General features: G+C 39.9%; 1 protein-coding gene across 3 annotated transcripts in view; it reads right to left on the bottom strand.

Moving 5' to 3' along the window:
* Nucleotides 1-207: 207 nt before the first annotated feature.
* The window catches only part of KLHL17 (kelch like family member 17), a 116182-nt gene continuing 101983 nt past the window's right edge, over nucleotides 208-14406 (bottom strand). For all 3 annotated transcript variants that reach the window (XM_068240720.1, XM_068240721.1, XM_068240722.1), the window contains exon 12: nucleotides 208-9627. In XM_068240720.1, coding sequence (XP_068096821.1) covers nucleotides 9399-9627 — 229 coding nt within the window. In that variant the 3' untranslated portion in view covers nucleotides 208-9398. The remainder of the gene's footprint in view (nucleotides 9628-14406) is intronic.

Here is a 14406-nt window from a genome sequence, read left to right as displayed (position 1 = left end):
AGGAATCAGAGCAATTTGGGTACCTTGAGTCGGAGGTTTCATAAACTGAGGAGTCAGAGTAGGATAATTTTGTACTGACTCCACAGCCCTGGTTACTCCACATCTGAACCTGGCCGATTCAAAACAATGGCACACGAGGTTAAGAAAAAAATATACTTAGAATTTATTTTATTTCATACTATCCGAGGGCACCTTAGCATTGTTCAAATTATGAATACATGATAAGGCAAACACTATTCATGACACACACATAGAATTTATGATCTACTATAATAGAATAGACATAATCAGGAGCGAGATCCAGCTAGTTAACATGTTACCCACTCCGCAAGCTGGGGCTCATTAATGCCAAGAGGTACCCCGTATTTTAAAAAGGCAGTGCAGAGGTTACTGGTGATATGCAGACTGTACGAACACATAGCAACCAAACAGATTTCAGTTCCTGGTAGTCAGATCATTTAACAGCGATTGAATGGTTAATGCAATTTGCATTCATCAGTGTTCTTTTGCACTATTCTCTGGAAAATAATATTCAGAATAAAACTGTTCTTTCTTATTTCCTACAGCCTCTCAAAATAATAAACATCGTCAGTAACAACCAATCAGGTGTGAGCTTTCATTCTGTATCTTACAAAAGAAAAATAACAATGTTGTTGCAGTTGGCTGAAGCTTCAAGCCTAAATCCAGCCAAAACTTCTCAGTCTGAAATACTGCAAGAAAAGCTTGCAACATATGTAGGGATATGGTTGTTGGTTTCTCCTATTAGATGACAGTGGCAGGAACTGTGGTTAAATATTTCTGAATGGGATTTTCCTTTTCTCTCTATTTTAATACAGGGGGGAAAGTTATAACCTATGCTAGACTTTCTATTGCCGTCTGGGAGTGATATGTGAATATCATTAAAGGTGCATACAGACGCAAAGTGATTGACACCCGCAGGGATTGGGACTTGATCTCTTAGGAGAAAGTTCAGGGCTGAATGCCGAACAGTCACATCTCTAGGCTATAGCTTTGTGACACGTTCTGTTGCTATGGTGGCCAAGGGTGATCCAGTAAAAAGAAGTTAAAATACTGGTGTATATGTAAAAGCCACCTGAAAATGTGCAAAAACAATCACACTGCCTATTGAATATACTTCCAGAGTATTTTCCAAAGCTTAACTTTTAAACTTAAAATATTCTTATAAGCACCTGAAAAACCAAATACATGTACCATATTTGCTTTTCAAGGTGTTCAATATGAACACCTCCATAATGCCTGATCCACGCCTATATCAGCACCACGTTCTGCTTGTAAACTAAGAATGATTAAAAGGACAACTGACGTGAGAGGAATATGGAGGCTGCCATATTTATTTTTAAACTATACCAGTTGCCTGGCAGCCCTGCTGATTGATTTGGCTGCAGTAGTGTTTTAATAACTCCAGAAACAAGCATGTGGCTAATCTTAACAGATCTGACAATGTTAGAAACACCTGATCTGCTGCATGCTTGTTCAGGGTCTATGGCTAAAAGTATTAGAAGCAGAGGATAAACAGCACAGAAAGTCAACTAGTATTGTTTAAAAGGAAATAAATATGGCAGCCTCTATATCCCTCTTATTACAGTTGTCCTTTAAGCATTTAATAGGAATATGCTATTTGGTGCTTATTTTGGTTAAGGAACTTATAGGTATTGTTTATTAAAGGGTGAACTCCTAGAAAATGCACACAACTGACATTCCAGAACAGAGGATTCTTTTGTTGAGCAGTGGGGCAAAAAACCCTGAGCAGTTTTGGAACGTGGCAACCTCATTTTATTCAATATTGGGTGTATAAGCTAATAAATAAAATGTACAGAGTGCTACTGTCCCAATGGGCACGCCACATCCTGCCCACTGATATCCTGGGCATACAGCAGAGGCCTGGCAGTCTCTGGCACAGGAAGTGAGGAGAACATACAAATATTAACAGTATGACAGATTGTAACCTTTCCCCTATGCAAAGTCCTGGCTGCAGTAGGGCGTTCACCCTTCTTCACTCTCTTATAACAATCCATTCCAGCTGCAAATACCGGTTATTATCGCTGACTCAAATCCAGTAATAACTCATAAATAAATAAATACTTAGATAAATAACACATTATTAAATAAATAGGATGTATGTAAATTTGTTAACATGTGAGAACACTGCAGAACATTAATAGGACAACATGCACACTGGTGTTTAAAGCCCACCTGATAGACCACTTAAGGGCTGGTTCAGACGGACGTTTGGAGGCGTCGCGTTCGTTGGCATCGCGGCGGCAATGCGTTCAGGCTTTCAGCAGCGTTCGCGTTTGGATGCGGTCGCGTTTTTTCTTCTCCTAGGGGGACATTACCCGTCGCGGTTAACCGTCCCTGGAAGCTACATGTAGCTTCCAGGGGCTCCTTGAACGCCAGGGAAAATCGGGACCCGAACGCCGCGTTCGTGTAAACGCGCGTGAAAGCTTGGTACAAACGCTCCCATTCACTTGAATAAGAGCGGTTAACGCCAAGCCCCGAACGCTGGCGGTAAACGCTCCGCAAGCGTCCATCTGAACCAGCCCTAAGTCCTGCCTGGGAAGAGATGTATGCAACAGCCTGAAGTGTACTTTGACTCCTATAAGATAGTGTACTTCTTGTGCACAATACAGCTCATCCACAGGATTAGTATGTTCAATTGAAACAGCACTAGATCGGTCTTTGGACAGAATCGATACCAAAGTAAACAGTGCTGACCTCATGTTGCTCGTGCATCAGGATTAAAGATTACATACCAATTACTATAATCCTGGCTGTGTTCATTTTGGTGCCAGCTGTTGTTAATCTGGCACTGTGAATCTCAACTCTGGACTTTCCTAGGTGAATTTTTGAGGGTATCAGCTTCTCTCTCCCAATAGCTCCAGTGTGTTCTGTCATGTGACATCAATGGATGGGAGCTGTACAGAGCTATGCTTCTGCACAACGGGTGGATGTTGTGAAAAGAGGAGAGTGAAGTGACCCAGCACTGGAAGCAGGTAACATACACTGCTCCGTTCTACTCTGCATGTCTGGAGAGCACAAGGGCTACTTAATTCGAATGGGCAAAGGATGGGAAGAGGGGCACAAAGGCTACTCAGTTAAGGGGAAGGAGTGGGGGCATTTCCAAAGTTTTGCTGAGTGCTCCAAATTCTAGCTACGTGCCTATTTTAGTTTTATTCTTTAGAGAAGAGGGGGAACAGGGGGAGGAGGACACGGGCGATTCAGGGCACAGAAAGGCATATTGTAATATTTTACTATAGACAGACAATTCAAGTTTGCAGGGGAGAAAATAGTTCCTTGTAAGAATACTTAAGGTGCTATGGGTGTGTAAAGGTTGTCAATCCTAAAGGTTATTTGCGCATGTCATCAGTATGATCAGGTGACCTGCTGTCATCACATCCTGCTTTGACTTACATGGGAAACAGAAGCAACACATGATTGTAACTAGCAAACCGAAGCCTTAAAAATATACCACCTAATCAAAACAGACATGTTTTCATGAGTTCTGTTATAGATGAGCAACTCTTATCAATGCCCTCTATACACAGTGGATGTGGAGTACAGTAGGTCAAATGAACCCTTCAGGCTGTGTTAAGAAGCTTAATCACTTAGGCAGCACTTGTATGGGCTGATAGGTGGACACTTAGGCCCCATTTACTTACAAAACGCTAGCGTTTTGGTCTGGCTTTTTTGGTGATTAACGCCAATCACACTTGGGGCGATTTCCCGGCAATCACGATTAGCGCTTCTATAGCACTAAACGCGATCGCCGGGAAATCGCCTGAAAATGGTGCAGGATACAATTTTTTTTTTGAGCGATTTGCATTAATCGCCGGCTAATAACTCATATCGCCTAAGTGAGAACAGGCCCATAGGTTATTATTGCACTAGCGCTTTAAAAAGCCCATTTCGGCAAAACGCTCTAGTGTGAATGGGGCCTAAACACCCATATACATATTGTCCAGCACTAATTTATTTTTCCTAGCAGCAAGCTGTAGTGGCTTTCATGGCTAATATATAAATATATAAAAAACACGATGCTTTGAATGCATTTCTGTCAGTAAACTGGGAATGGGGGTCCATGGACTGGGGCCTGCACTATGTCTGTGCAGTGATGTTCAGGCAGAGGGCTCTCTTAGAGGTGCATTGTGGGAAAGGCATGCTATTCATTAGGAATAAAATCATGTCAGAACACATGCAAAAAAGTAAACCGCAAAGAAAGAGAAGGAAACATTGGATGAAAGTGACGAGCCAGTAATCAGCTGTTAATCTATAAGAAAGCTCTTTTTCTTTTCTTCTAAAAAATAAATATATTCGAGAACTTATTGCAGAACTGTGAGGTTATTCAGGCATGAAATGAAAAAAAAATGGTTCTGTCCATTGTGGAGCGATTATTGTAGGAAACCGTTACAGTTCACAGAGAAGTGCAACATGTCTTTGTGGCATTGTGAAAAAAAATGATGGCAACAACTGCTATAGGAGTGTTATCATCAGAAGCACTGAGAACAAGTTACTGAGTTGTGATAAGCGCAAGGTGTGCGGAATTAAGATATTAGCACCCAAGGGAGCAGAAAATGGCGTAAGGAAGAATATTTTTTGAAGTGCAAAAAACTAGTGTTTGAGCACAAGCAGGTTGATAACATGGTGCAATGATACAGTAACTCACAGCAACCAATCCATGATCACAAAACCATCTGTAACCAGAATACTTCAGAATACTTCTTAAAGACAAACAGTGACCAAGAATTAAACTTCATCCCAATCAGTAGCTGATACCCTCTTTCCCATGAGAAATATTTTCCTTCTCTCAAACGGATCATCAGGGGGCTATGTATGGCTGATATTGTGGTGAAACCCCTCCCACAGTGTGATGTCAGGACCATGGTGTTGAAAATTTCTGTCTGTGAACCTTGTTGCATTGTGGGAAATAACAGCTGTTTACAGTTGGGTCCAACTGCCAAAAAAAACAAGCAGCATCTCCTTCCACTGATATCGCTTGCCAGCAGTAAAAATGTCACTATGTGGTAAATGTCAGGCTGTAAATCAGGGAGAAGCAATAGTACCTACTACTGTACTATTGCTTCTGTACTGTAACTGGTTGTTGCTGCTGTTGTGTTGCTAGAATGTAGTGGTCAGATGACAGATGTCATGGTTAGCTGTTAGATGTGTAATAATTGTTGCCTTCTCATTGTTGTTTTGTTTTTTGCTGCTGAGCTCTCTGTCTGTGCCCAACCCAATTCCGGGCATGACCCAGTCATGCTTGGCGAAATAAACTTGATTCTGATTCTGGAAAGATTTTACAATGGGCAAACACTGACTATATCATTTATGCATAATTATTGTAAAAATGAAGCCATTTTTATTACATTATTTTCACTGAAGTTCCTCTTCAAGCTACACACACACTCTCCACAGTGAAATGATTACGATCATGTGGTCAGAAATGTAAAGTGTGTGTTACCAGCCTCCTCTGTAGGTATCCTTCTGGTGGGACTGTTGTCCCATGATGCCTATTGTTCCCTTAAAGTTCCTGTAGAGTGGAGCCTCTTGTGTGAAGCCCCTGCTCTCTCCATGGGGCAGGATACAGTGCACAGCAAGTACCTGTAAAAGATCATTTTTGGGTGACAATTAAAGTGCTAATGTTGCTTTCCAGTTCTGTTCAAGAGTTGATGAAAGCAGCTGACAGTAAGAGTAAAGTCTTATACAGAGATTAGATTACTGTTGCCCAAATCACGTGTTTAGCATTGGCTGGGGTGACATTCTGGTGCCTGTAAACCATTCCTTGTCCTGTACAGCTGACACTGCTTGAGGGAACAGCAATCGGCCACATTTGACTTTGACTGGCAAGTCACTACTGTATTCCCCCAAGTATGAGCCCTTCTTCTTGTCTTCCCTCCATACTATAATATATGCCAAGTATGTAATATTATATATGCCAAGTTACAGAACCACAGATCTACAAGAGATGGTTATCAAAAAATATACTAGTTCCACCCACAAAGTTGTTCCTGGATTATGACAGTTGCAAAGGAACAGCTAAATATGTAAATTATTCTATGCATTCTGTTTAGCAATATAGACCATGTCAGCACTGTATAAATACATAATAAAAATAACAATGACAACAACAACCATAGTAAGGCGTAGGGTTTGCCACTAATACCTACAGAGAACTCGTAACTAGGGAACAAGTGATACTTTAACAGGAATAAAACATGGCTTAACCCTTGCTCCATCTATCTAATAAAGCTGGACTGTGGTCCATGTATTTGGTGATGATGCAGTCTATAAATGGGCAGTCTGTAAAGTAAGGGGGAATCAAGGCAGGTTCATTTTCTGCATTCAGTGACAAAATGAACTCATACGGATAAAAGCACTCAACTATTAAAATTATTTCAGACTAAAAAAAAAAAAAAATAATAGAAGAAGGCGCTCAAAAGGGAACTGGTGGAAATAAAAGAGGAGATCTGACAGATCAAAATGTCACAACGTAAACTTATCTGTAACCTTTGCAGTTTTATAAATATGGAATTATTATTATTATTGTCAGTATCTTTTTAAAGTTCTAGCCTATTCTATATGCTTCATGGCATCATGATGGTCATGGGATTTTTGGTCATGTGATAATCCGAACTGGTTGCTGTGGATTACAACTGAATCATGTTATACCATAACATAACTGAAGTTATATATAGTAATGCATCCATCCAAGAACAGAACAAAGATCCAGAATAATAATGTTTCTTTGGAGAAAAAAAAAGAATCATGACTCATGAGGTTGAATTTGACTGAAGTGCATTTCTCACATATTTAAAGGATAGCTTTAGTTTTAAAACATTCTGCACATGCACTACTTTAAATATATCCTCTGAGCATCAATTAAAAGATGATGTTCCAATACGGAGATATGAGAAGACAGCAGAGTTCTGTTGTTTACAAAGAACTGTAGGACAAAGCCTTGTATGCACTTTTTGTCTTCGCTACCTGCCCATCAATACTAATGCCTGGAAAACACATCATATATTTTTTTTTTTTATTGAATAAGGAGGGGAAGGGGATAGAGGCAGTGGAATAATACAACAGTTCTTGACTGAAAAAGTCCATTTCAGCAAGCTTCTACTGTGTGCAACATGGACAGTCCCTGAAGCTATGCTAGGGTACCTACAAAATATTGTTTTGAATTGACTGTTTGAATGACAAATGACTTGATAAGGTAATATACATTATTTTTGGGTGTACAGCTGTAAAGAAAAATATGATAAGGGCCCTTTTCCACTATATCTAGGCAAATCCGCATATAAAGAAAAAAAAATGTGCAAATTCTTCTGCGTATGCGAATTTGCGTGCACTTGGTCGATTTTTCTCATGCGGGTTCGCATGCGTAAAGTTTTTTTTTTTTTTTTTTTTTTTTTAACTTTCTCGCTGTCATTCATCACTGTTGACATACACACGCGTAAAAATCCAGCAAAAACACAAACTGTGCAGAAAATTGTTACAGGGCAGCCGTTTTTTTTTCACTTGCGGGGGGAGACTATTTTCGCTTGTAGTGTAAACAGGCCCACTGAAATACATTGCGTATGCAAATTCTCGTGCGGCAAATGCTCGCTAATTCACCATCGTGGAAACGAGTCCTTATCATTGGCCAAAACAATATTTGTGATCATTTCAGGTGACAACTGTAGGAATAGTTGCTGTACACACATGCCACTAGGATAGTCAGCTGTACAAGTGGACGGCATACCCATATGTGGTCATACTGGTTGGTCTTTTATTAAAGCGCTAGAGTCCGTACACAGCTTAACTTTATACCAGCACAGTTGTGTAGAGGATAGCACTTTTGCCTTGCAGCGCTGGGTCCCTGGTTTGAAACACAGCCAGGGCACTATCTGCAGGGAGTTTGTATGTTCTCTCTGTGGCTGCGTGGGTTTCCTTTGGGAACCCTGATTTCATCCCTAGACTACAAACAACTATGGTAGGGATTAGATTGTGAACTCCGAGGGATAGTGACATAAATATGTACTCTGTAAAGCATTGCATAAAACGTTGCAGAAGATGTCAGCATTATATAAATACTCAATAGTAATCATACCAAAACTAGGTTATTTACTTATCACAGATCCAGTTCCCAAGCATCATTACATCCTACCAGGAGACCATAAATGTATAATACAATAGAAAGCTGGTTGTGGGGATGAAATTCACAGACAGGATTTAGTCTTCAATAAAGACTCAGAATTGGCTACACGAACAATAAGTCCTCTGATCTTAGTGTACTGCACTGGATCAGTATATGGACATGAGATGTAGTGTTAGTAGGCAAGTGGCTAGGAGTGAAGAAAAACAAAGTAGACAAGGCTCTGTGCTACAGCAATATGTAAACCATTGGATGATAGGGCTCTTATCTCATATCTAATTTTGGCGTAGAGGAAAAAATGCACTATATTTGTATGATTGATCAGGGGCTATGTTTAAAACCTTCTGTGCAAAAAGCTTTAAAAGAAAAAGTGTTTCCTTTAAATATGTAAATCCTGTAACCTTTTCGCTTGTGCCCTTTTTCCATTTAGTATTGTTATGTGAAGCATATTCGTTAGCGGTAGATGGAAATCTTGTTGCTACATAGGATGAAAATATTTCACCGATTTCACACCCTCCAGTGTGCTCCTTTTGCACTTTGGGAAGAACTTTCCTTGAAGTAGGTTGGTTGAGAAATGAAGTCCAAGTTTCAAATGTGTTGAGCTATGACAAGTTCATAATCCTTTATCAGTGCTGTGGGATAGAAGAGGGGAAAAAAGGAGCAAAAAGAGCAAAAGTGCCTATTTTGATTATTTCCATGGCACAAATAAGTTCAAGTGAGGAGGAATTCCAACATTTTCAGATCCTGATGACTTTCAGAAATCACATCCTATTCTTTGCTGTTCCATGATTTGTATTGTAAAGGAAATCCTTTCATCCTTAAAGTGCAGGAGATGTCTGTTCCTCAAGATTATTGTTCCATCTGAATAGCATACAGGTGAGGAGCATTTCACCCCTTTCCTGCTTGAGAGACCTGCGCAGTGCAGTAGAGCAAAGATCACCACCATCTTCTCTGATGCAAAGACTTGCTTGTGGCAAATCCTCCATAAAAGTCTGTTCGCTGCAGAAAAATCCATTAACCCGCCTTCCTCTAAATGGGCTTTGAAGTCCAATTTTTAAATAGCAAAGAGGTATCTTTGCAATGAGATGCAGGCCTTTCCAACAGTCAAGAGGTTACAAGGACGTATATCATGTCCTATGAAAAAAGCTCCTTAGAACTGAAAAACCAGAGTTCTCCACTGACTCCACCTCTTTAGCTCTGGTAAACAGTGCAGACTTCTCTTGGAAGTCAGAGACCTCATTCTTTGTCAGAGGCTGGTTGAGGAGACAGAGAGAGTGGGAGAAGAGGGAGGAGGGAAGTTGAGAAGTTCTAATACTGCAACCCCAACGCTGCTTCTTCGGGTGAACATACAAGATGCAGCTACCCACTTATTAGTACGTGGATTGTATTTCTCTATGGAGTTCAGGCTTGAGCTTCCATCATTGCCTCCTACGGCATAAAGCCAACCATCCATGGCTACAAGATCATGAGTACTTCTGTGGAAAGGAAAGAAAGTATCAGGATATTAATCATACAAATCAGCACTAGGTAAAAAAAATGCAAGATTCAGGAGACAATCAACGTAATCAAAATGCTACTTAGAAGTTTCTACCAATCAAACAACACTAATGAACACAGAAAAGAAAAAGTAAATTTAACTGCCAATTGCAAGCTTCTAGGCAATTATGGCTTGCCTCCTGGGTATGATCTAGTGCTTCCTTAACCACCTTGGTGGTAATGACGAGCTCAGCTCATCTATTACCACCGCGGTGGATTGCTCAGCCCCTGGAGGGTCTTTTTAAAAAAAAATTCTGTGGGGTATGTAGCTAGCACTTGGCTAACTACATCAAACACCCCCCCCCCCGATCGCCGCTGGCCCGCTCTGATCCCCCCCTGATCGCGGTGGAATACATACCCCCTCTGGAGCCCGTCTCTCCATAGCCTCCAGGGGTCACTATGGCGGTGATCGGAACTACGCATGACGTCATAATGTCGATGACGTCATGCCCAATCGTCGCCATAGCAACGCCTGAAGCTATGGCGGAAGTCTCGGCCATCGCCGAATCACGCCAAGTTAAATATTGCTGGAGGCGAATGGGGGGGGGGGGTGAGAACAGTGCCGGGGGGACTTGGGGGGGGAAAGTGTAGCTAGCCAAGCCTACACCAACTTTAACACATAAAAAAAAAAAAAAAAAAAAAAAAAAAGCCACCTGCGGCCGAAATTAACCAGTTCGCATTCAGTCGTTTTTCGCTTCATGCATCCGAACAATGTTCACCTCCCATTCATTAGCCTATAACTTTATTACTACTTATCACAATGAACTGATCTATATCTTGTTTTTTCCGCCACCAATTAGGCTTTCTTTGGGGGGTACATTTTACTAAGAGCCACTTTACTGTAAATGCATTTTAAAAGGAAGAATAAGAAGAAAACGGAAACAAATCATTATTTCTCACTTTTCGGCAATTATAGTTTTAAAATAATACATGCCTCCATAATTAAAACCCACGTATTGTATATGCCCATTTGTCCCGTTTATTACACCATTTAAATTATGTCCCTATCACAATGTATGGCGACAATATTTTATTTGGAAATAAAAGTGCATTTTTTCCGTTTTGCATTCATCACTATTTACAAGCTTATAATAAAAAAAAAAAAAGAAATATTTCATCTTTACATAAATATTTAAAAAGTTTAGACCCTTAGGTAAATATTTGTGTTTTTTTTTTTTTTTTAATTGTAATGTTTTTTTTTTTTTTAATTAAACATTTTATGTGGGTATTTTTGGGAGGGTGGGATTGAAATTGTATTTTTTTTGTAAATATATGTGTATTTTTATTTTTATTTAACATTTAGATGTAGTTTACTTTTTGGCCACAAGATGGCAGCCATGAGTTGTTTACAGTGACGTCACTCTAAGCGTACCACGTACGCTTAGAGCGACATAGGAAGCAGAAAAAGCGTAGCTTCCGAGAGAAGCTGTCGCTTTTTCTGCAGGGGAGAGGAATCAGTGATCGGGCACCGTTGCCCGATTCACTGATTCACTGGCTAACAAACCGCCGGCCGATCGCGCGCGTGCACGCACGCGATCGGCCGCGTGGACGCGCAGGAGCGCACATGGCTTCCTGGACGTGAGTTTCACGTCCAGGAATGTGAAATAGTTAACTAAATTGATTAACCACTTAATGTTTACAGTACAGTATATCTACTCCCCTAAAAAACTTCATCTAAGCCTCAGGGGAGTAGATATTCGTAACTCTGCTACAATCGCCACTGTGCATGCTCTCACGTGCTCACGCACTAGTTCTTACTGCTACATGTTAGCCCGGAGATCAATGAATGGGAATGCAGTTCCCATTCATTTTTCTAGTTCCCCGTGTCCATGATCGCACATCAATTAATGCCTGCGGTCATTTGTAAACACTGTAACTTACACTTACACGCATTAGTTCCTGTTTGTGTACTAAAAGCATGCGCAGGAAGCTAATAACTGAGGACATCTTGTGGCCAAAAAGTAAAATTACACCTACAATCATTTACTTTAATAAAGAGGCCTGCACATAATTTAAAATTAACCCCTTACCTACCACTCTCTCCCCTAAATGCCCAAATAAAACTTTTGCATTTAGAAAAAGTAATAGAATAAAGTAAAAAAAAAAACGACATAAATACTTACCTTAGGGACTGAACTTTTTTACATGTATGTCAGGAGGGTATATTACTGTTATTTTTTTTTAAATTATGGGCTTGTAAATAGTGACAGACGCAAAAATGAAAACCTGCACCTTTATTTCTAAATAAAATATTGGCGCCATACATTGTGATAGCAAGATAATTTAAATGGTGTAATAACCAGGACAAATGGGCAAATAAAATACGTGGGTTTTAATTATGAAAGCATGTATTATTTTAAAACTGTAATGGCTGAAAACTGAGAAATAATGATTTTTTTTATTTTTTTTCTTAATATTCCCATTAAAATGCATTAGAAAAAAATAATTCTTAGCAAAAAGGTACCACCCAAAGAAAGCCTAATTAGTGGCAGAAAAAACAAGATACAGATCATTTTGTTGTGATAAGTAGTGGTAATGTTATTGGCAAATGATTGGGAGGAGCGCTGAAATGTGAAAATTGCTCTGGTCCATAAGGTAAAAATACACTCAGGGCTTAAGTGGTTAACACCAGGGTGGTTAAACCCTTGCATGGGCTTGCTCTATTCTGTAGCTCAGATTCATGTAATATGCAAACACCAAAGCAAGAAAAGGAAATTGCTCCAATGATACTTTAAGGCGTAAATCTAATTGATGTGTTTGGACTATAAATTCCTATTCAGATATTACACGGCTATTGCCAAAAACTGATCATTTATGATTGGATCAGCTGGTAGTCTGATGGTGATCGCCACATAAGATTTTTTTTTTTTTTTTTTTTAGCAGATTACAGCTGGAGACAACCTCCTCTTCTCCCCACGGTCCTCTCCACAGTATTGGACATACCATTCCTCTAGAGTGCCAGTAGTTTCCAAGACTAAAGAAATAACGTCCCTACTGCAATTCCATTACATTGCAAAAACATTTTTTTTATTAAATAAAATAGTAAAAACTTGTTTTGAGGTTCATAATATAAGTCATGTGATTAGAGCTGCTGCAGCCTACCTCCCCTCTCCTGGCATGTTTGATCAGAACCGCATCACGTCAACGGTCCTCCTCCCTCTGAGGGCTCTTTCACATCAGAGCTTGCGTTGGAGAACGCTTAAAGCATACGTTTTGTTGTATGCTTTTTAATGCGTTTTGATATGCGTTGCACTGCAGTGAGTGTGCGTTTTTAATCCGTTTTCAATGCGTTACAGGACATAGGAAAACGCAGGTAATTTTTTTTTCTTTTAGTTTTCAACTTTCTACATTGTTCCTCTGTTGCATTCTGGGACTGATTGCCTGCGTTAACGGATTAAAAACGCGCATAGTGTGCATTTTACATTGACTAACATGGTAACGCATAAAGCTAGCGTTGGCCGAAAAACTGCGCCTGGGTGCAGTGTAACGCAACGCACAAAAAGGCTGCGTTATATGTGAAAGCTAAAATGAAAGTCTATGGACTTTCATTTCACCTTGGGTAACGCAAACTTTATCCTTTGCGTTGAAACGCAGAAAATCTGCCCTAATGTGAAAGAGCCCTGAGGGAGAAATCTAACTAAATTTGGGAGTAAACCACCACATAGGCTTTCTCCCCGCCTTCCTGAGCTCACTGCTCAGAACAGACAGTCTCTTTGGGATGCTGAAGCAGAGAGCAAATGAAGACTTTGCAAATCGAATCACTATAGTGGAAAATACTCATGATTTCAATGATAAAGTAGCAACCCTAGCGATTTAAAAATCACTAGTGAATTGCAATTTAGCTGTGTAGTGGAAAAAGGCCCTGAGTCTGTTCTGCTATAGCAATATAAGAGTAGAGACTTGAAATATTGCAAAGGCCTGTGTTCACAACAGGTTGTGTTGTTGCTTATCCTGCACTACAACTGGCAGCATCGAGAAACAGTCATGTATATAAGTTAATCTAGACCAACCTGGCACATTCTTCAGTGAAAAAAAAATATATCAATTGTTCTCCTGCTGAATAGATATATTTTTTCTTTACCAGTGATATCTCAGAAGAACTATAGGTTAAGACCATAAATCTGGTATAGGCATAGATACATTGTGTAAGGACATACTGGTCTATGTGCTACCTGAGTAGAAAATTGTGTACAGTCTCTGATATCCAGCCACTATTTTGCTGCAGGTCCTACCAATAAACCAATAAGATAATCCTGGTAACCAACCTTCTCCCCGCACTATTCCACATATCCACAATAGGATACGGTAGATTACCAACTCTCTGCTCTGGAATATATGGCTATAGAAACAAACACATATGCCTAACCACAGCCTGGTGTTTATGTAAGGAAGCAGTATTAGGCTAACAGAGATTATATAAGGTGCCCTCCAATCAGAAGGCTCAGCCCAGAAGTACCTATACATACATACTTCTATATAACTTTACCACATACATTTTAACAACAGACACAATGTCACATCCTGGACTTGTCTGAGGAGTCATGGTTTTTGTGACCCTCTAAAGACACTTGCTTTCATTTTTTTAAGACTTTAGTTATGGGATGTGATCTGAGAATGGGACTTAAGCACTAAACAAAGGGAGAATGCTTGTGAAACATTTAATAACCTCTACAATGGCATTTCCGCAGTAAGACATTAAGGTTCTTTTCATCATGTGG

This window comes from Hyperolius riggenbachi, chromosome 6 (genome assembly GCF_040937935.1).
Source record: "Hyperolius riggenbachi isolate aHypRig1 chromosome 6, aHypRig1.pri, whole genome shotgun sequence".
Taxonomy (NCBI): Eukaryota; Metazoa; Chordata; class Amphibia; order Anura; family Hyperoliidae; genus Hyperolius; species Hyperolius riggenbachi.
The sequence above is the reverse complement of the archived record's forward strand: the minus strand, read 5'-3'. Positions and strand labels throughout refer to the sequence as shown.